Source organism: Musca autumnalis, unplaced genomic scaffold (genome assembly GCF_047663935.1).
Source record: "Musca autumnalis isolate F117 unplaced genomic scaffold, ASM4766393v1 scaffold_2, whole genome shotgun sequence".
NCBI classification, from domain to species: Eukaryota; Metazoa; Arthropoda; class Insecta; order Diptera; family Muscidae; genus Musca; species Musca autumnalis.
The window spans coordinates 234,213,240-234,237,691 of record NW_027411755.1 but is presented as its reverse complement, the minus strand read 5'-3'; the positions used below and the strand labels follow the sequence as shown (position 1 = coordinate 234,237,691).

At 30.1% G+C, this 24,452-nt stretch overlaps 1 protein-coding gene across 14 annotated transcripts in view; it reads right to left on the bottom strand.

Moving 5' to 3' along the window:
* Positions 1–24,452, bottom strand: part of CadN (neural cadherin) — a 792,724-nt gene that overhangs the window by 83,912 nt on the left and 684,360 nt on the right. For 10 of the 14 annotated variants that reach the window (XM_073971019.1, XM_073971033.1, XM_073971023.1 and 7 more), the window contains one exon: positions 11,158–11,295. In XM_073971019.1, the coding sequence (XP_073827120.1) occupies positions 11,158–11,295 (138 nt within the window). Of the gene's footprint in view, positions 1–11,157; positions 11,296–18,702; positions 18,862–24,452 lie in introns of all 14 variants that reach the window. The other 4 variants (XM_073971028.1, XM_073971030.1, XM_073971026.1 and 1 more) reach the window with 1 other exon arrangement.

Here is a 24,452-nt window from a genome sequence, read left to right as displayed (position 1 = left end):
GGGACATGTATTAAGGAACAATAAATACATAATTTTACAAGCAGTTCTGAAGGAAAAAATTAAAGGAAGTCCAGCTAGAGGAAGAAAAGAAACATCCTGACTCAAAAACATCATGGACACGGTTCTTGATTGATCGCCTTGAAAGAGATCGATATAGATGTTCATGGTGAACCGTGAAATCCGATCCGGACTTTTTTTGAAATGAAATATGAAATAATTGACAATTTTCATGATATACCCTGTCTAAAGGCTGGGGATACAATTATCTTTAAATGATTAAATGAACAGGCGCATTTTTCATATAAGCATTTTAGTTTTAAAGATTTTTGTCGGTAATGAGTGGCATTTTTATATAGGATAATCTTTATATAAAAGACTTTGAAAATCATCAGTGTTCAAGGTGTTTCAGGGTCTTTACTGTGTATGTCTACGAACAACAAAATCATAAATGTGACGCCACCTACCGAGGATATTATTATTGTCAATGAAATCAGCCAAGTCAGTAACCATTATAGAACAAATTTGATCTATTGTTTCCAGAGCACGACAGATAATCCCAATGCGTACAGTATAATATTTTGACATATAGATGTCAGTCAGCATATTTCGTTTCCAAACCAGAGAATTGATAATTATTCATGATATATCAACAAGTTTGGTGTTTTGTTTCCTGAGGACTAAAATTGAGCACATAAACATATGTCCGTCAGTATATTTTGTTCTTCTCGTAAGTTACCGTAAAAATGCTCCAAACTTTTAGTTGTATTTTTATTTTCATCATAGAAATTAGTACACTCTTTTTTATCATGTCGCTGCTTGCAGGTATCTACAAATTGACTTGATTGTGGAATAACTAAGCAACTGTTTGAAAAAATGTATGGAACGGAGTCCCTTTTTCACGACTCCCTTGAACGGCATCCAGATGCTGTAAAAATGTGAGAAAAGGATGTCATTCGTTGGATCGCATCCGAATACGGTTAAAATGTAGGGAAAGGAGTACCTTTTGTACGACTCCAATTGAACTGCATCAAATCATGCCGTGAAAGAACTAGTCTACATTGTACTGGTTCCAATTTATTTTGCTGGGAATCAAGCAACAAAATCATAAGGGAATTACATAGTAGTATGGGATGCCACCTGCTGGGGAAATTTGACATTAACGCAATTATCAAGGATTGCAACCATTGTGAACACGGAAGTGTCATATAGATGTCAGTCTGTGTATGCTGTTCTTAGCCCCGAGGATTGGTACATTATAAGGTACCATGTATTTATATATATAAATATAAATCAACAGAATTATTGGAACTGTAGGAGAATTTGAAAAAATAGTATAATAGGCCACCTATTGAACATTTTGTCTTCAACAAAATAAGCACAGATTGTAACCATTGTGCACTTAATTGAATTTTACGACAGAATTATTGGAACTATAGGAGAATTATAAAAAATAGTATAATACGCCACCTATTGAACATTTTGTCTTCAACAAAAATTAGCAAAGATTGTAACCATTATGCACTTAATTGTATTTGCGGATTTCCGAGGAAAATGTTATGTCTTTACATTTAACTTAAAAAATGTTCCGCTTTCAAAACTACACTTATGGCACTAAATATATGGATCTCGGTCTCTCAATGAACAGAAACATATATACATTGTGCAGGTATTAAGCGAAAGTCTTTAGGATCGATCATATGTCTGTTAGAATCCTCTAATCCGTATCATGAGAACTATGGGAAGATTTAAATGTGATATCTATTCCGCGAATTGCCAAAGGGCAAAGCCGGTTCTTATCATGTCGACCTGTTGTTTTGCGGAAATAAAAAGTTACACCAAATCATTTATGCATGTACTTTCTCCCTTTTTGGGGCCCAACTATTTGATGAGCCTTGTTTCTGTTAAAAAATGTTGACCTCACAATTTGTTACACCTCACAAATACCATAGTTCAAAGAAATTGCTACCAGCTTTAGTACCCTCCTGCAATGTATTGCCTTAAAAACATCTGCTGCTGCTGTACGGAATGCCATTCATTTTTAAAAATGCGTTTTACTTGCCTTCATGGTTATTTCCACATGTTTGTTTGCCCTAGTATTGTTGTAGTTGTAGCACTTGTCGGATATACTACAATGTATGTATGTATTTATGAATGTGGCGGTACTTTACTAAATACGGATACTTTTGGTCAGCCAGCCAGCCCGACCCGACATGGCATACTGGACTCAACAGTGTCATTTTAGAGAATTTTTATTTAATTTTCACATTAAAATTGTCTGATGAGTCTTTTGGAAAAGAGGTGGTAGTGGTCAACACACAAATTGTTACCCAAAGGAGCAACAGAAGGCAAAAAGGACAGTTGGAGTATGCTGGGTATTACAAAAATATTATCCAACATATAAATTCGCAAAACGAAAGCCATCATATATAACCCACCACCCCAGACCAACAAAATTACAGGCTATATTGGTTATTCATTGTTCGAATACCGAGTGTGGTATATTTTATAGGATCCCTTTATGCGCATAATGCATTTTATTTTAGTTTTGTGAATGAGAGAGTGGACCATCCTTAATTCTTTTTTTTTTTTTGTTTTTCTATCTCGTTTAACTAAAACACTAAAACATTTATATTTGGCTCACGAAATTAGCATTTAAAAGGAATGACATATTGTGTAGAGTGGTTTTTGTGGATGTCAGTGCGTTATGTGGCAACATTTTTGGACGTTGGACATTTTTGGGCAATAAGTTTTGCCAACCGACCAGCCAGCCAGCCAGCCGGCTTTGTCAGTTTTAATACTAATACCACCTAGAGAAAGATATCCCATAAAATATACACATCTATGGGTATGTCATTAATTTTCATACTAACTAATGGCTACATTTTTATCATTTTATAAAATGCATTTAAAAAGGCTTTTAGTGAACATGTTATATTATATCTATCTACATGTGTGTGCGAATGGAGCATACAATTAAGGAGATTTTTTGTTTGGGCGGAAAAATATTGCATATTTATAGGCATTTCATGTATTGATGCAAATTGATGAGTATCTCATATTATGTATAGAAGCTATTAGTTAGAAGCTTATTGTACCATATAGTATATGAAGCATATGATGACATATTTACATGGTTGCCAAAATATAGTGATGACATGTGAAAAAGCTGTTTAATGTTGTGGTATATAGACAATATTTTTGGGATATAATTTAATGAGAGAGAAGCAGTAATTAAGAAAACTATATCTTCTAATTGATAGAGGTGTAAGTATTTTATGCAATTTTAAATAGACTTTTGAGAATAATAATAATATAATCATGGATTCGTGTGTAAAGATGAATAATTTGGTAATGACTACCAAACAAATTAAAATAGATATTATAAGAACATTCACCCAATACATATCACATTGATAAAAGTGAGAGAATTCTACTATTAAAGTTAGGACCATCAATCAGCACACAACACAAATTATGAACAAATAAGACGCCATCTATTGAGTAGCAAGTAACGCAACCATTAAATATTTTCGTTCGAAGATCTAACAGATGAATCGTGTTCGTCCTGAATGATGATGATATGAACATGGAAGTGACGTATATGTTTGCTTATAGTGACTTAAAAAAACTGCCCATAATTCTTATAAATAAAATCATTTTGTGGGTGAGGGTTTTTCACCGAATCACCTTATAATTAAGATATAATGCAATCATATGTGGAAACTCATCACGCAATGATACAGGGATATGTGGTTGTAAAAAGTCATAACCCTAATGTGCATACTTGAAAATCATAAAAAATAGTTTGAGACACCTCCTACTCGTACTGGGAAACTTGTCATGCGCGGCTTCTATGGACTAATAATCAGAAATTTTAGATTTTCAAAACTTATTGACTAATAATCACATTATCAAAAATTTTCTTTATGTGCAAAAAATGTGAATTTTTTTGTAAATGTTGTTTTTGAAGACCAACACACTAGAATTTTGAAACAAACAAAAAATATTTATACAGACCGATAAACGTATATTTGTCAATGATCATGTAACCGAATACTTTTAATTTTTTCAAATACTTGTAAAGACCTAAAAACCCGTGTTTTTCTTTACTTTTTTCAATAATTTAAATAACGTGGATTTGAAGGATTATTTAATAACCCAAAAAAACGAGGATTCAAAAAATAATAATAACCGTAAAACGTTTTTCAAATATTTTTTTAACGACCTCAAAACAACTAGTTTTTTATAATTTTTTAATGAATTTTTATAACCCAAATAACGTGAATTGGTTATAACCTCAAAAATTATAAAAAAAAATATATTTTAAAAAAATGTATAACCGAAAAACTTTAATTTTTTAATTATTTTTCTGTTGGCCTAAAAACGTGAAATTAAATTTTTTTATTGTCGAGGATTTTTCATAAATATTTTTCAATATCGGTGATTCTTAATTTTTTTAATGACGTGAATTTTTTCTCCATTTTTTTATTGACTTGAATTTTTAAAATATTTTTCAATGGCGTGAACTTTTAATGTATTTTGCAATGTCACGAATTTTTTTAAAGGCGTGGATTTTTAAAATATTTTTTTCAATCACGTGGATTTTTAAATATTTTGTTTCAATGATGTGGATTTTTTTAAATAATTTTTTTGAATGACGTGGATTTTTTAATATTTTGCTTCTATGACGTGGATTTTTTAAAATATTTTTTTTTAAATGACGTGGATTTTTTAAATATTTTTTTTCAACGACTTGGATTCTTTAAATATTTTTTTTCAACGACTTGGATTCTTTAAATATTTTTTTTAAATGACGGGGATTTTTTAAAATAATTTTTTAAATGACGTGGATTTTTTAAAATAATTTTTTAAATGACGTGGATTTTTTAAAATAATTTTTAAAATGACGTGGATTTTTTAAAATAATTTTTTAAAATAATTTTTAAATGACGTGGATTTTTTAAAATAATTTTTTAAATGACGTGGATTTTTTAAAATAATTTTTAAATGACGTGGATTTTTTAAAATAATTTTTTAAATGACGTGGATTTTTTAAAATAATTTTTTAAAATAATTTTTAAATGACGTGGATTTTTTAAAATAATTTTTTAAATGACGTGGATTTTTTAAAATAATTTTTTAAAATAATTTAAAATAATTTTTAAATGACGTGGATTTTTTAAAATAATTTTTTAAATGACGTGGATTTTTTAAAATAATTTTTTAAAATAATTTAAAATAATTTTTAAATGACGTGGATTTTTTAAAATAATTTTTTAAATGACGTGGATTTTTTAAAATAATTTAAAATAATTTTTAAATGACGTGGATTTTTTAAAATAATTTTTTAAATGACGTGGATTTTTTAAAATAATTTTTTAAATGACGTGGATTTTTTAAAATAATTTTTTAAATGACGTGGATTTTTTAAAATAATTTTTTAAATGACGTGGATTTTTTAAAATAATTTTTTAAATGACGTGGATTTTTTAAAATAATTTTTTAAATGACGTGGATTTTTTAAAATAATTTTTTAAATGACGTGGATTTTTTAAAATAATTTTTTAAATGACGTGGATTTTTTAAAATAATTTTTTAAATGACGTGGATTTTTTAAAATAATTTTTTAAATGACGTGGATTTTTTAAAATAATTTTTTAAATGACGTGGATTTTTTAAAATAATTTTTTAAATGACGTGGATTTTTTAAAATAATTTTTTAAATGACGTGGATTTTTTAAAATAATTTTTTAAATGACGTGGATTTTTTAAAATAATTTTTTAAATGACGTGGATTTTTTAAAATAATTTTTTAAATGACGTGGATTTTTTAAAATAATTTTTTAAATGACGTGGATTTTTTAAAATAATTTTTTAAATGACGTGGATTTTTTAAAATAATTTTTTAAATGACGTGGATTTTTTAAAATAATTTTTTAAATGACGTGGATTTTTTAAAATAATTTTTTAAATGACGTGGATTTTTTAAAATAATTTTTTAAATGACGTGGATTTTTTAAAATAATTTTTTAAATGACGTGGATTTTTTAAAATAATTTTTTAAATGACGTGGATTTTTTAAAATAATTTTTTAAATGACGTGGATTTTTTAAAATAATTTTTTAAATGACGTGGATTTTTTAAAATAATTTTTTAAATGACGTGGATTTTTTAAAATAATTTTTTAAATGACGTGGATATTTTAAAATAATTTTTTAAATGACGTGGATTTTTTAAAATAATTTTTTAAATGACGTGGATTTTTTAAAATAATTTTTTAAATGACGTGGATTTTTTAAAATAATTTTTTAAATGACGTGGATTTTTTAAAATAATTTTTTAAATGACGTGGATTTTTTAAAATAATATTTTAAATGACGTGGATTTTTTAAATGACGTGGATTTTTTAAAATAATTTTTTAAATGACGTGGATTTTTTAAAATAATTTTTTAAATGACGTGGATTTTTTAAAATAATTTTTTAAATGACGTGGATTTTTTAAAATAATTTTTAAATGACGTGGATTTTTTAAAATAATTTTTTAAATGACGTGGATTTTTTAAAATAATTTTTTAAATGACGTGGATTTTTTAAAATAATTTTTTAAATGACGTGGATTTTTTAAAATAATTTTTTAAATGACGTGGATTTTTTAAAATAATTTTTTAAATGACGTGGATTTTTTAAAATAATTTTTTAAATGACGTGGATTTTTTAAAATAATTTTTTAAATGACGTGGATTTTTTAAAATAATTTTTTAAATGACGTGGATTTTTTAAAATAATTTTTTAAATGACGTGGATTTTTTAAAATAATTTTTTAAATGACGTGGATTTTTTAAAATAATTTTTTAAATGACGTGGATTTTTTAAAATAATTTTTTAAATGACGTGGATTTTTTAAAATAATTTTTTAAATGACGTGGATTTTTTAAAATAATTTTTTAAATGACGTGGATTTTTTAAAATAATTTTTTAAATGACGTGGATTTTTTAAAATAATTTTTTAAATGACGTGGATTTTTTAAAATAATTTTTTAAATGACGTGGATTTTTTAAAATAATTTTTTAAATGACGTGGATTTTTTAAAATAATTTTTTAAATGACGTGGATTTTTTAAAATAATTTTTTAAATGACGTGGATTTTTTAAAATAATTTTTTAAATGACGTGGATTTTTTAAAATAATTTTTTAAATGACGTGGATTTTTTAAAATAATTTTTTAAATGACGTGGATTTTTTAAAATAATTTTTTACAATGAATATGTCGAGTATTTTTTAAATTGCGTTTTTCAATGTCGTAAGTAAATTTTTCAATGTCGAGTATTTTTTAAATTGCGTTTTTCAATGTCGTAAGTAAATTTTTCAATGTCGAGTATTTTTTCAAAGTACGTTTTTTAATGACGTGATTTTTTTAATATTTTTTAAAGACTTTTTTTTTAATTTTTGTCCAAAGACGTGTTTTATTATTATTTTTTTCAATGATGTGGATATTTTTTCAATGACGACTTGGATTTTTTTAGATTATTTTTTCAATGACGTAAATTTTTCAAAATATTTTTTTAATGACGTGGATTTTTTTAAAGGTTTTTTAACGACTTGGATTATTTTTAATTTTTTGTAGCGATTCTTTAACGATTTGGACTTTTTCAAAATATTTTTTCATTCAATAACTATATTTTTTTGATGTGGAGTTATGTTATTCTTAATACTTTTAATTTAATTAAAAATATTTTTTTATGATGTGAATCTTGTTTTAAAATATTTTTGTTTGATTTTTTTAATGTTTTTTTCTTTGACAATGACTTAAATTTTTTAAATATTATTTTCAACGATGTCGATTTTTTTAAATATTTTTTAATGTATTTTTCAAGGATGTCGATTTTTTAAAATATTTTTTCAATAATAATTTTTTTCATGTCGATGAACTTTTTAAATAAAATATAAATATTCAGTGTGTGAAGGAAATTGTATACCAAACAGCGGTTTAAAAAATCTGAACCATTTATGGGTCCTTATTTAATCTCCAAACCATGGAAAATGGAAATAAGATTATTAGCGTACAATACTAAGAATATTTTTGGACATTTCGAACCCTTACACAAATAATTTCTAGAAATCTTGCCGTATGTCACTCATCCATTTAACCAGTCGCCATCGCATTCTGAGTGTCCGTTATGTAAAATTTCAGTATCTCAATCGTTTCGTACGGGCATTGGTGACACGTCAGTTTTATTATTCATGTTTCTCTTCAAATTATCTTTATTTACCCCGAAAACATTATTATAAAAATGTCCACTGATAAACACAAAAGACGCTTCTTTCTTTCGCAAACAAACATCTCGGCGGAAACAAAAGTGCCAAATAGTTAGTTTTTCCTATTATTTCACACGAAAATGCACTTCAATGTTAATTCACTGCCATTCTATTGAAATTCGTTACATAAATTTAATAAATGCAAAAATATGAGGCAAGAGTAAAGGAAATATTTTCTCTCAATTCTTCTCTTCCCTTTAAGAGTTCTATTTCTTCTTGGAACATTTTTCTAACCATCTTCCATTTCCACAGAAAAAAAGCAAACTGTTTCAACTAGTTTTATGACAATATTTTCCATTTATGAAAAGGAATAAAATTTAACATTTTATGTTAACAAAAAGTGGTGGTGGTGGTGGTTAGAAAAGTTTTCTTTGTTATATAGTATTTGACACTTGGTCTTTGAGGGGATTTAGGAATCTATTAAGATTTGTTTTTCTATTTTGTTGAAAATTTGTGCGAAAGGAATGTTAGGAAAGTTAAACAATGAAAAACGGAAAGTAAGAAACTGCATAAAATGCAAATGACTATTGACAGTGATTATGAGAGAACGTTTTTTGACATTAAAAATATGTTTAACATATGTGAAGGGTGCTTATGTTGTGAGGTCATGATTTATACGCATTGTTGATAAAAATTATTTTTTAAGATTCCTTTATTTGTGGTTTACATATTTCTCAAATTATTTTAGCGTCATCTATAATTCTAAATTACGTATTTTATGCTTTAAAATAAATTTTAAGTTTTATGCTTCATACTAACAGATCTTTATATCAAATTTCACATGTAGAGGACCAACTAAAATTTTTAATTTGAAATAAATATTTCCAATTATTTTATTAGCATTCAAAACACTTAAGCGACTCACTTCAAGTTGTTAAAACACATTTGAAGTTTTATGTTCCAAACATGACATGTAGAGGGAGCAGTAATGGTTTATGAATTGAATTAAATTAAAGATGAGAAGTGAAGACTTATTTCACGTCGGTTTGCATGTTGTGTCATGTACCATACAACTTCGTTTAAGGTTCCTGACAAAATTTTAATAATTCCCATATTTTCCTATATAGTTGTCTGAGATGCCATGGGGTGCAATTTTAATTTTTTGACTTGCCTTAAATCCATTGGCTTTATGTAGACAACAATTTTAACACATCCTCAGTTATAACACTTAACAAGAAATACACTACAAAACTATTCCAACAACAATTTTGAGAATTTATCGCAATTTTCCACACCACATTTTTTGTTGTCCATATATGTATGTAATAAGTGGTAAAAATAAATGGCTTTACACGAACACCCAGAAATGTAATTACACTGAAAGAAAAATGTTTCATTGATTTTGAACCAACGCACACTTTCATTGAATAAATGAAAAATTTCATTGCATAACAATAATGAGTTTCTTCATAATTCCAATTAAATTTCCTAATTATGCAATAATACTTCTTTATTAATTCAATAAAGTAGTTAGAAATTGCAATTCTATTATTGCTATGAAATGTTCACAGTGAAGAAAGTTATTTTATGAAACTCAATGAAACCTCTTCATTAATACAATGAAGTTTTACGTTGGTTCAAAATCGATGACAAATTTCATTGATACAAAGTAATTTTCCTTCAGTGTATAAACCACATTTCTCTATATATGTATTAATACATACAACATACATAGGTATGTTTGCAAGTAGACAATAATTATTGCATACCTTAAGGCTTGTCATTGGCTTATCATGTAATAAGCCTTAAAGTGAAGTCACGTTTGCAATTCTCCGCCTGTGTGTTGGTGGTATTGTGTAAGTTATTGTTCGTTCGGTTCTGTAATTGTCAATTTCAACAATTGTTATTTATTGCAGTTATTTTTGTTGTTATTGCCTACTGCAACTGCATAGTTTTCGGCTTAATTCCCTGGCCATTGCAAGGCATGTGTCCTGCTGAATGTATATGCGCGTGTGAAATCCATCATATTTACATGACGAAAAAACATTTTTGTGTTTCATAAAAAATTATAAGTAATTTTTCATCATTATAACAGCAATTATTTCACTTTTATAAATGTTAAAAATGTTTTAAGTGGCATTGCCACATACCGCATAACCATCAGTAATTTATTTCTACTTAAATCTTCTTTGATGAGATTAATGTGTTGGTTGGTGGTGTTGGTAGGGGAAAATCATATTGTGTTGCGTCAAGCCAACCAATCAACAAGGAAAGAAAAAATTCCATATAAAAGCAGATGCAATTATGTATTTTTACACACACACACATATAAACACAATAAGACTGATAATGTTACGATTTCCGAAAATTATTTTCCATTTAAGTTGAAATATTAATTATATTATTAAAATATTAATACAAAACTGTGTCAAAAAAGAATAACGAATATGAGGAAAGTTACAAAACAGACATTTAAAAAGAATTCCCTTGTACCACACTCTGCAGAAAGGGATATGGTTTAATGTTCCATTAGTATTGGGATTTTGTAATAACCTATTATTTTATCACAAATATATATTTAATTTAAATATAGCCACCTATACTCGTATATGTATTATAGATTGCGATTTCTGTCTGAACATAATATTAAATGCCCCAAAGTATGCAATTCTTTATATCTTAATAATGAATTATATCGTATGTGTATTACTAAGATTTCGACTTCTGTCTGAACCTAATATTAAGTCCCCCAAAGTATGCAATTATTTATATCTTAATAACATCTACATAGAAATATTTGCCTACTTGAGTTACCTATCCTCATAAATTTTTTTTTAATTATATATCTCTTTCTTAATGTCTTAATTTAATTTAATACATAACTATAATTTTCACTCACCTTCAAAACAAATATTTCTCCCGTTGTACGATTAATATCGAATTTGGAATTAGCTGGATTATCTGGATCGATACCTTGACCGGTTAAGAAGTAGACAATATTTTGTGGACGATCCTTATCACCATCGGTGGCTGTGACCTATATTGTTCAGCGGAGTTCCAACGCAGTTTATTTTGTAAGAAAATGGAAAAATTAAAATATTTTAAATATTAGATATAATTCCAAGGACAGAAATATATAATGTAAAAAATGATTTAAAAATTTGGTGCTACGACATGCAAGCAAACTGAATATAAGTTGTTATTAATAAAGGAAAAATTAGAGAAACCAAAACCATGCACAAACATACATACAAATGAAATATTAATGAAAAGTAATTATAATTAGAAATGATTCAAGCAAAAGGAACATTTTGAATTGGTTTTAAGAAGACTGACATCTAAAATACGAGTAATACTAAAATTATTTTAACATTTAAATTTGGCTTCAGAAAGCGCATAAAACGTGTTCCTCTGATAGATCATTAGGGACAGGGAGTAGCATTTACGAACAAATAAAATATGTAAATACAGGTGGAGGCTGGATTTGTAAAAAAAATCAAAAAGGATACAAATTGCACTGCGCCTCCTATATTTCATACCTTACATTATTATTCCCATTTTTTAAGTTACAAATCTATTAGCATATTTTTGGGCGGAATATAAAAAATATCTGAACAAAAGTGTTTTTTTAAGTGTCGAGGCAGTAGAATGAGGAATTCATGATAAGTATGGATATGGGAATTCGCCCTAAAAGCTTGTAAATATTTTAAAAATGTTATTGATAATCTACAAATAGTACTTCGCCCATATTTTACGTTACAGTTGGAATTTTGTGAAACATAAAGAGAGTGGACACGAATTTTTGGTTTTTTTTTTTTGCGGAAGATGAGACTTGAAAGTTATGAAATGATTCGAAATATATTTCTTATATTGTAACTATCGTATTGCGACCTCTATATTTCATATTTTACATTATTGCTCGCTTTCTCTAATATGCAAATTGGGTAAGCACATCTTTTCTCGCAAAGGAAAAGTAAATATGTGACTGAAAGTTTTCTAGGAGAAACTAGTGCAGAAAAATTTTAGTTCATCATGAGTAATTGACTGATCATCAATGTCCAAGGTAAATTGCGCAGGGCCAGAAATTTTATACGAGAATAACTATTGAAGATTCCAAAAGGAACAACGTTATTTGAAGTTCGCCGTACAACTTATCAAAGCCGCTAGGATATTGGAAGCTTACATAGAGATCTCTATATTTCATATCTTACATTATTACTCGCTTTCTTTAATATGCTAATTGGGTAAGCTTATCTTTTCCCGCAATGGAAAAGTAAATATGTGACTGAATATTTTCTAGCAAAAACTAGTGCAGAGAAAATTTAGTTCATCATGAATAATTGACTGATCATCAACGTCCGAGGTAAATTGCGGACGCAAGAAATTGTACACGAGAATAACTATTGAAGATTCCAAAAAGAACAACGTTATTGGAAGTTCGCCGTACAAGTCATCAAAGCCGCTAGGATACTTATCTCTATATAAGCTTCCAAATATAGAGATAAATATCCAAGAAGAGAAAATCGTTGTGATTTCTTGGAGTTATTATTCAAATACTAAGATATCTGTAAATAGGTTATCTTTTTTTTTTTTGAAAATTGTAGCTATAATCGTAGATATTTTTGAGAATAGTTTCGCTATATGTATTCATTGATTTTAAGGTTATTTTTCTAAAGAATCTCTTATAGAGCCATCTATTTGTCAGTTTTGGTACAGGGCAAATGGTTAGTTTATGTGAACGTTGGAATAAGTAACATACATTTAGACACTATATATTTGTAAAGGGACTGACATCTGTGACTTAATCAGGACAGTTATGTATTGTTTACAGTTATGTATTGTTTACAGTGACTTGAAAAAATCACTTTGTTAAAATGGAATTTACTTATGAACATTTTCGTCCAAGAATTTTTCACAACTTTTGACGTAGATAATCACCGCAAGAGTACATCGATCAAATTAAATCTTTAGTGGTTTAGTAAATTCAACCGTGGTCGGCACTCGCCAAACAACGAAGGTTGTGAGGGTCGCCCAAAATCGGTCGTTATGCCAGAAAAAAATATGCCGTGCATGAACGGATAATCCGAGATCGGTATGTTAAACACCTGGCCGCAAAAATGGTTTATTCTCGTTAGATCCAGCAAAATCGGACAATCGCTCCAAAAAGGCTCCTGTGAATTGGTTAAAAGAAATTTAACATAAAATCGATGGCGGTGCTTCAAACGACGTTTATAAGATCGTCACATACCACGAATCTAGGATCTATGCTTAGGAGGACTCGACCCTTTGGGTCTTCGAAAGCGGGCCAAATCAAAGGAAGGAAAAGGTTGCCAGTTTCTTCAGAAAAACTGACCGTGTGGCGACTATACGGCTTGAGAAATATAGGAAGGTTAATTCTGAGTGGTACACTATAATTTGTTTGCCTGTAGTCTCATGTGAAGTTCAAAAAACAAACAAGAGGAAGCAAATCATTCTGCCTCATGACAATGTGGGCTCTCACACATCGATTCAGACCAGTGCCTGATTGGCCGGACAAAACGTGGAATTGATGGGTTATTCATCGTACAGCCCTGACTGGCGATCCAATGACTTCATTTTATTCTAGCACATCAAGAAAAAAAGGCGTGGTCAACGATTTTTATTGCCTGAAGATGCTGTAAAAGCGTTCAAAATCGGAGTGGAAAAAGTACTTCGCCAATAGGTTTGAGCGCACGAAAAAGTGCTGGAGACTACTTAAGAAAACAATAAAATCGTTTTTGATGTTAAATATTCGCGTTTTCATTGTTAGTTATCGTTCACCCACGTACTACGTAAAAATACTCTTAAGTGTTGTACAACAATTATCTGGCCTTTTTTAAAAGGGACTTTATTTAATTCAGTATTAGTACAAAACAAATGAAATTAAGGTTCAAATGTTGAACATATTTTTAGACAAAATATAATTTTAAATGACAGTGATAATTATCGAAGATTTTTATTATTAGCGCTGATATTAGAACTGATATTCTTCGAATATATTGGTTGGTTCTAAAGGGATAATATAATCAAATAAAAAGCATTCGTGCTAATTTAAATTTAATTAAATTAAATTTCTTACTATTTTTTGTTTGAATACAGGTCTTACTTGACATGAAGCAGCTAAGACAGGAACCAGTAATTCTCACGTGGCATTTACACCGACAATTTTGGGCAGACCTAAAGCAAAAATACAAACCCTTTTCATCAATACACTTATACATTTCTCAATACGTATAGTTAAAAACTTATAAATGTATTGGTGAAAAAGGTTTAAATTTTTGTTATTTTCTGTCCAAAACTGTCGTTTGTTAATATCAGGTATGTTAAAATTGTGAAATATCGTTTTGTGTTCAAAGCCTTCTAGACTATAAGACGAATTCGAATTTAATTTCGTTCGAACTACTACCAAACTTCTTGTTACATGAAGAGCTATCTAGCTATCTTATTCTAAGTAATTATGAATTTATAAAGGAAAAATTGAATTGACAAATTTTAAAAAATTCCGAAAAAATAGTAATCGTCCGAATACCATTACCACATAGGACTTAAAATTTTTATAATTGAACGTAGTTTAATACAAAAAAATTAAAGAAAATCGAAGGGGTCGAACATCTTTAAAAATTGACCTTAAATATTAAATCGCGAAAATAGCATCCAAGCCCACTGTGCAATTGTTTTTGCTATTTTTTATTTAATAGCTGATAAAACAACAAAACATAAAAAAAGATTTTTTTCAATTTGGACCAATTTTAAAGAAGTTATGGGTATTTATTTGCATGTAGTTTTTACAGAATTTGACTTTTTCAAGGCGCGATATCTCTGGAACCGTTAGTCAAAAAAAAACTGAAAATATACTAAAATGTTTTGTTAATCAGCAGCATCACCGCAGCAAAAAATAAAGGAAATCAAAAACCTCATCTTGAAAAAGTGTCCGATTTCACTCAGAAATCCCCATATATTTCTTTTCCAAAAAATTTGAATTTTTTTCCAAAATGAAGAAAATACTTCTTGGGTTTACATAAAACTCATATAACTCTTATAAAAACTCATATATTAAAGAAATGTCCATATTTGTAAGGCTATAATTTATATGGGAAACTTGACGAAAAGATAACACTCCCGGGCATTCTGTGAAAATGGAACTTTGTTCTAAACAGTTCCCTAAAAGTTCTAGTCCACTAAAATTGGAATTTTTCTAAAATTTAGTACCTGAGGAAAAATAAAGTAGCTCACTTCGTGTACACGCTTCGGCAACATATCCTACATACCTAACAAAAAACAATGAACACAATAAATGCTATAGTTTCCGAGAAATAGCTATTTCTTTCTCTAGAAATATACAAGAATGACGTACTCTCAAAATAGGGAAAACTATCGTTTTTGGGAGCACACCACGGTCACACCTTCCAATATTTTGACCTAATTTTTTAGTTTCCCTTAGTCTATATTTTCATTAGGCAATTTTTCTTCCGGCAATTTTTAGTTTGTTGGTTAGAGAGGGTGTTGAGTGAAAGGGTTACCTCACTTCTCTCCCCACCAAAATGACACTTGCCGCAAGGAAAATTGCCTAATATAAATATGGACTTAGTTTCAATATGTTTACTATCGAATCCCACATGGAAATTAACAATCGGTGACGACAAAAAATTGGGGTTTTTGCCAGGAAAATCGGCGCAATAACTTTGACACCTCTAAAGAGATTTTTCAAATATTATCGGAAATACAACCGTAGATTTTTTAAGAATATTTTTTGTAAGACTATCAGATCTATAATTGTGGATATGTGAGAATTTTTTGGATGATTTTTAAGAGAGTCATAGCAATAATCGCATGTATATATTTTAGTAAGCTAGGTTGCCCATTCTGTAACTTTTTAATGACCATACTCATAGTTTATTTTTCAAATTATTCACTTGTTTGTTTTGTAGTTGTTACAAAAAAATTAAACAATGTCGATAGTTGTATACACATTTATAGATATACATTTTAAACGCTTAATTTGTGATTTGTACTTCTTTCCATGTTCTTTGGCCTACTTGGTGTGTTTTGGCCTCCTTTTATAATAACGTCAAATATAAGGTCATATATTTTGAGATTTCTTCGAATGGGAAATATGTCAATACATTTCAAAAATTTAATTTAATGTCAGGTAAACATGTTCACCACACTTGATACTATTGTTTTTTTTTTCTCATTTTAAATTACCACACTTGAAAACTGCAGTAGTCTGCAGTGGCTAATTTAATTTTTTTTTATTTACATATTGTTGTTTTTTGCATTTAATATTGTTCAATGCCACAATAATTGCATGGACATATGTTTTATGTTATAGTCAATTTATTGTTATGTGATTTATATTTATTTATTTGTTTTAAATAAATATAAATTGCCAATCATTTATTTCATTTAGAAGGTTATAGAGAGGTAATTAAAAGTTGTTGCTATTTTTTTTTTTTTTGCAATGTTGAAATAAAAAATGTGTATGTATGTGGTTACAATTAACACTCTAACTGTTAATGTATTTTAAACAGACAGTAAAAGTGGCTGCCAATTGGTTGTTTTTTTAATTTATAATATTTTAATAGGTAATTGTGTGGAGTGGATAGTGCTTTTTTATACATTTGTGAAATATACATATGTATGTATGTATTGCGCAATTAATTAATATGTTTTGTTTAATGATTAATCGATAACAAAAACACAAAGTGTCGGTGGGAATTTATGTGGTATTAAATATAATTATTTTGCTTTTTTATTAAAAAATGGTGGAATATAATTTAAATAACATTAAAAGAGTTATTTGTTATGAAAAAATAGGATGTATTAATGACAAAGTTGTCTCTTCTAATATAGAAAAACATAAAATAAATGAGTTATTGCCTGTTTCTCTAGAACGTTCCGAAACCAATCTCGTTTGAATTAGTACCAAAATTCCCATTTTTTAAACAATATTGAATTTAATATTTTCAATTAAACAAAATGTTCTACAGTAACAGAAATTTTGTTCTTAGAGACGCAGACCATTAAAGTCAATATCAAATATATTTACATAATTTTCTGGCACTTTATTTTCTAACAAATAAGAGCCAATCTTATTTCCTCTGGACCATAACCAATCTTTTTTTAATTCTGTTTTTTTTTTATTCCTGACAATTAATATGTTAATGAGTATGTATTTTATTCTGTATATGTAAATATTCATATGTATGTGTGTGGGTTATTTTTATAAATGAAATTAACAACATCCACTCATAATGATGACGATGATATGTTGATGATTAAAAAAAATTGTTGTTATTTGTACAATAGTTTACTTGATTTATATATTATATACACATTAATCCACAATCACCATAATACCCACAAACGTGCTTAATTCATTATGAATGCATTTTACTGTTGTTTATTATTTTTGGGTTTTTTTGTTTTTATATATATATTTATTATTAATTTAATTGTCAAGGATTGTTGTCAACTTCGTGGCTTTACGACCGCATTGAAATATTATTTAAAAAAAATGTTTGAATAAATTTATGTAATATTTTTTTCCATAAGAAAAATGCTATTACGGAAAAATAATTAAAGAAAGGGAGAAGGTCTAAGACAAAACATGTGGGAAAGGGAAATGTGCCGCTGAATATTGGCGTTATATAAAGACATAAAAAATTATGGTATTCAAAAATTGGAAGGAAAAAGTAATGGACCGGCCGAGTTGGAAATTTATTCTCACTTCGGTTTATGGGAAAAATATTCCGTACACGACAAAATAAATTTCGACGATGATTTTTATTAATTTTAATCCATAATTTTGGGGTATTTTTTTGCAATATTGGTGTATTTTTGTAATTACAATTTCTATGGTAATAATTTTCGAACTTTCGAACTATTGCAGTGAAATTGGGGAAGAAGAGGAAGAGTACTAGGCCGCGGTTTCGATTTGCTTTAATGTGTCAAATTCCTGACTCAGTTGTGGTATCAGCCAAAGAGCTACACCAATCACCGGTCAGAGGTGGTGAACAAACACATTTTCTGGAAAAATATATCACATTACAGTTTCATCGGCACGCTGCAGACATTATGCCCACAACAACAATTCTTGTCAATCTACAGACACCAATAGTGAAATACAATTAAATATAATATTAATACAATTAATATATATAATAGAATACATCAATCATAATGTATATACATGTTATTTTTCTACCAATTGCAATTATTGTTATTATTGTATTGCTATTATTGTTGATATGAGATGAATAAAAAGTATTGTTTTTTGAATTCAATATTAATTACATTGTGTTAAAGCAACTATTATGACAGTAAGAGTTATATAAAATGATTTTTTGTTGTTGTAGAAATAAAATAATGAAGTATAAAAAATTATGAAGAAATCAGGAAAAAATTATAAAAATTAAAACCCGACCTGCATTATGGTAAATGGTGCCTTCATTTCCTCATCCAATGTACGTTCATACAGCGTTTGAGGGAATACGGGAGGCAAATCATTAACATCTCGTACATTGATTACAATTGTGGTGGCATTTTCATTTAAACTATCCGATGCGACCAATTTTAATTCATACTATGATGATTGAGTGAATTTTTAGTCGGAAAGATCGGGTAAAATCCATAAAATTTAAAATGAAATGAAAGAAACAAAAATAATGATACAAAAGAAAATTAAATTCAAAAATAATATTAAAACTTAATTATAATAAATACAAAAAAAAAAATTATATATCGAAATATATAAAATTAATGAGAAAATATTTTAAACAAATTATAAATTTAAAATTAATCATATGGCTGCAAGGTGTTTCATATAATTTATACATATGTAATTGCATATTAAATAACATAATTTACACTTCAGGTTTCATTTGAATTTGGCGATAATGGATTTAATTGAAATTCAAAATAAAGAAAATAAAATTAAATTCAAAAATAATATTAAAAATTAATTATAATAAATACAAAAAAATTATATTTCAAAATATATAAAATTAATGAAAAAATAATTTAAACAAATTATAAATACAAAATTAATCATATAGCTGCAAGGTGTTTCGTAAAATTTATACATAATTGCATATGAAATAACGTAATTTACACTTCAGGTTTCGTCTGAATTTGGCGATAATGGATTTAATTGAAATTCATGAAAAAACGTGTTTAAATAAGTTTTTTTGTGAAGAAATACTACAGGCGTTTTTAGTTTAAAGGATTTTTTACAAATTCGAAATCCAGATTTTTTTTGCCGAAAATAAAGACAAGGATGAGTACAGTTTCGCATCTCGCCGCGGTTTGTCATCATTTTTCTATTCGAGCGAACAATTGACACTGGGGTATAAATGGGTTTTTTGCTGAGGAAACAGAAACTGATGAGGATCGGTGGAGAGATCCGAAACTATAACCTTTATTGTCTTATCTCTTGGTGAAACAATAAAAATAAATAAGAAATAATAAATAATAAATAATAAATTATAAATAATAAATAATTAATAATATATAATAGCGTGAGGGGGAAAGTCGCTACCCTCGTTTCCCCCCACACAAACCAATACATTTAAAGCCGAAGACGTAAGGCCGATTATGTTGTGTTTTGTTGTTTTTTTTTTATTATTTCGAGGTTAATTCATTTTTCCGTAGAACGAAGAAATTTGTTTGTTTTGTTCCCAAATACAATTTTGTAAGTTACTTGTGATGTTTTTTTTTTTTTTTTTTGCATAGCGGGGATACAGTTGGGAGCAAAATATTATCATAGTGAATAGCCATGCGATGTAAACATGGTTCCGTTGCAAAGGAATATGCAGACGATGTAAACAAGGTACCGTTGCAGTCGTTGGCCGGAGAGAGACAGTGTAGCGGCATCGGCGGCGAAATTACGTAGCTGACAGGGTGGTTGACAAGGAGCAGCGGTCACTTCGCCGTGACAGCAAAACCTTAAAGGAGAGGTCATGATACAATTAAAAAGGTAGATGCCTCAGCCCAGCTGATCGGATCTAAAACGTCAAAAAACTAGTAATTCGCCATGAAAAATCAAAACAAAAAACCATATGATTCGGTAAGTAAGAGATAGCATGTGTTCACTTTATAGACAAACACATGCGATAAAAAGAGACAACAAGAGATCATTTGGCGAAAATTTTACATTACAAAAAAAGTTGCTTTGTTGTAGCAATTCGCCGTTGTTTCTACCAGGGGTGCTCACATTGAAGATGTGTATCTCCGTTGCAGGCCAAACAACGACTGATGCTTACTCTCAATTTACGCTACCGTGAAGAAATGAGTAGCCCTAGTTTCTACCTTTTTAATTGTACCATGGGAGAGGTGCGAACGAAAAATGGGTCAGTCAGTGTCGGGTGTTGATCGAGCGCGGATCGAATAAAGTGATCAAATGTGGTAGGCGGTCGTATTTGTGGCGGAAATAATCAGTGAGCGGATCCATTTGGGATTTCAAGGAGCAGCGGTCAATTCGCCGTGACAGCAAAACCTTAAAGGAGAGGTCATGATACAATTAAAAAGGTAGATGCCTCAGCCCAGCTGATCGAATCTAAAACGTCAAAAAACTAGTAATTCGCCATGAAAAATCAAAACAAAAAACCATATGATTCGGTAAATAAGAGATAGCATGTGTTCACTTTATTCACTTTATAGACAAACACATGCGATAACAAGTAAAAAAGCGTTAAGTTCGGCCGGGCCGAACTTTTCATACCCTCCACCATAAAATATTCTGAACTAAAATGAAATAATTAGTTTTCATTCCTGTCCCCAACTTTAAGTGGGTACGTTAAAACTGTCAGATAATACACATAAAATGTTTCATTCGGTAGGCCTTTTTATGGTGTCTATATCTAGCTATGTATGTTAACATTTTTTGATGGGCTAGAAATTGGGAGGTACCGTTATATAGGGGTTACAATAAAACATGGACCTATGTTGACAGTTTTTGATGGGAGTCTTTAATGTCAAATAACTCTTAATTCGGTTAAAAATTGTAGCTAGAATCCTCAAAATACCGAAAATCGGTACATAACGTGAGAACTTCGAATGTCATTAACAGCTAGTTGGAAAGTATGTGGGCTATACGAAAATATGAACTTAAATGAACAATTTTTGTTGGCTTTTAAATTTCAAATTACAGAAAGTTCGTCCTAAAAATAATGCTAAGGTACAGACAATCGGGAGGTTTGTTTTGTGGCTATGCCAAAACATGGACCTAGGTTCGGTTAAACATTTTAAGTAAAATCTTCAAAGTACCGAAAATCGGGAAGTATCGTTATATTGGGGTTATGTTGAAAATCGTTGATGCAGATGTGTTGTGACCACTACAACCTTCAAATGTCAAATTACAGTTAGTTCGGTTAAAGATTTTAGCTAAAATTGCCAATTACTGAAAATTGGGAGGCACCGTTATATGGGAGCTATATCCGAACATGGACCTATGTTGACAATTTTTTATGGAGAGGTGTTGTGACCACTAAGAACTTCAAATGTCAAATTACTGCTAGTTCGGTTTAATATTGTAGCTAAAATCATCAAATTACTGAAAATCGGGAGGTACCGTTATATGGGGGCTTTCTTGACAATTTTTGGTGGAGAGGTGTGGTGACCACTAAGAATTTCAAATGTCAAATGTTCAAATTACAGATAATTCGGTTAAAACTTGTTGGTAAAATTCTCAAAATACCTGAAATCGGGCGGTAGCGTTATATGGGGGCTATACCAAAACGTGGACCTAGGTCCACAATTTTTGTTATATAGGTTTAGTTACACTTAAGAATCCTAAATGTCAAATTATAACTATATCGGTCTGAAAATGTAGCTAAAAACGTTAAAATACCGTAAATCGGGGGGTACCGTTATATGGGGGCTATACCAAAACGTGGACCTATGTCCACAACTTTTGTTATATAAGTTTATTGATACATAGGAACCCTAAATGTCAAATTATAGCTAAATCGGTCTGAAAATTTAGCTAAAACCATCAAAATACCGTAAGTCGGGGGGGTACCGTTATATGGGGGCTATACCAAAACGTGGAACTATGTCCACAACTTTTGTTATATAATTTTATTGGTACTTAAGAACCCTAAATGTCAAAATATAGCTAAGTCGGCCTGAAAATGTAGGTAAAACCGTCAAAATACCGTAAATCGGGGGGTACCGTTATATGGGGGCTATACCAAAACGTGGACCTATGTCCGCAACTTTTGTTATATAAGTTTATTGACATTTAGGAACCCTAAATGTCAAATTATAGCTACATCGGTCTGAAAATGTAGCTAAAAACGTCAACATACCGTAAATCGGGGGGTACCGTTATATGGGGGCTATACCAAAACGTGGACCTATGTCCACATCTTTTGTTTTATAAGTTTATTGATACTTAAGAACCCTAAATGTCAAATTATAGCTAAATCGGTCTAAAAATGTAGCTAAAAACGTCAAAATACCGCAAATCGGGGGGTAGCGTTATATGGGGGCTATACCAAAACGTGGACCTATGTCCACAAGTTTTGTTATATATGTTTATTGACACTTAAGAACCCTAAATGTCAAATTATAGCCAATTCGGTCTGAAAATGTAGCTAAAAACGTCAAAATACCGTAAATCGGGGGGTACCGTTATATGGGGGCTATACCAAAACGTGGACCGATATAGCCCATCATCGAACTTGACCTGCCTGCAAACAAAAGACGCATTTTCCCAAAATTTCAGCGTCCTATCTCCATTTTTGTGGATGCTAGAGTGATTACCACAGACGGACGGACGGACGGACGGACGTGCTCAGATCGACTTAGAATTTTACCCTGATCAAGAATATATATACTTTATAGGGTCGCAAATGAGTATTTCAATGCGTTACAAACGGAAAAACAAACTTAATATACCCTCCATACTATGGTGGAGGGTATAAAAAGAGACAACAAGAGATCATTTGGCGAAAATTTTACATTACAAAAAAAGTTGCTTTGTTGTAGCAATTCGCCGTTGTTTCTACCTTTTTAATTGTACCATGGGAGAGGTGCGAACGAAAAATGGGTCAGTCAGTGTCGGGTGTTGATCGAGCGCGGATCGAATAAAGTGATCAAATGTGGTAGGCGGTCGTATTTGTGGCGGAAATAATCAGTGAGCGGATCCATTTGGGATTTTTGGTGGCTGTGCGAGGAAAGACGTGATTACTCAGAATTTTATGTGTGCGTTGAACTTTAAGGAGGGCCGAAACGGTCTCCTATAATATTGATATTGTCGAACTCCGGGGAGGGCCGAATGGTCTCCTGATATTATTAATCGTAGTGAAATCCAGGGAGGGCCGAACGGTCGCCTATATTGTTAATAGTGAAAACCAGGGAGGGCCGAACGGTCTCCTTATTATTAGCGGTGAAAACGCAGGGAGGGCCGAACGGTCTCCTTATTATTAGCGGTGAAAACCCAGGGAGGGCCGAACGGTCTCCTATATTGTTCATAGTGAGATCCAGGGCTGGCCGAACGGTCTCTTATATTATTAATAGTGAATCTAGCGAGGGCCGAAAGGTCTCGTTAATATTATAGAGTCAAAGAGGGCCGACAGGTCTCGTGAGTTAGGATTTAGTTGGTGCAGTCGAGAGCCGAAATGTATCGTTAATATCATAGTGTCAAAAAGGGCCGACAGGTCTCGTGATATAGGAATTAGTTGGTGCAGTTGAGGGCCGAAAGGTCTCATTAGTATCATAGTGTCAAAGAGGGCCGAAAGGTCTCGTGAACTAGGGCTTATCTAGCGGATCCGAGGGGTGATTGGTCTCATCAATAGTGCTTATCTGTTGTATCCGAGGGCCGCAATGTCTCATAAGTATCCTGTCTCCATAGAGGGCCGATTGGTCTCATCAATAGTGCTTGTCTGTTGTATCCGAGGGCCGCAAGGTCTCATAAGTATCCTGTCTCCATAGAGGGCCGATTGGTCTCATCAATTAAGGTTCATATAGCGTATCCGAGGGCCGCTTGGTCTCGTTAGTATCCTGTCTCCAAAGAGAGCCGATTGGTCTCATCGATTAGGGTTCGTATAGTGTATCCGAGGGCCGAAAGGTTTCATTAGTATTCTGTCCCATTAATTAGTACTTATCTAGAGTATCCGAGGGCTGAAAGGTCTCTTGTATCAGAGCCTACATTATACATCGAGGGCCGCAGGG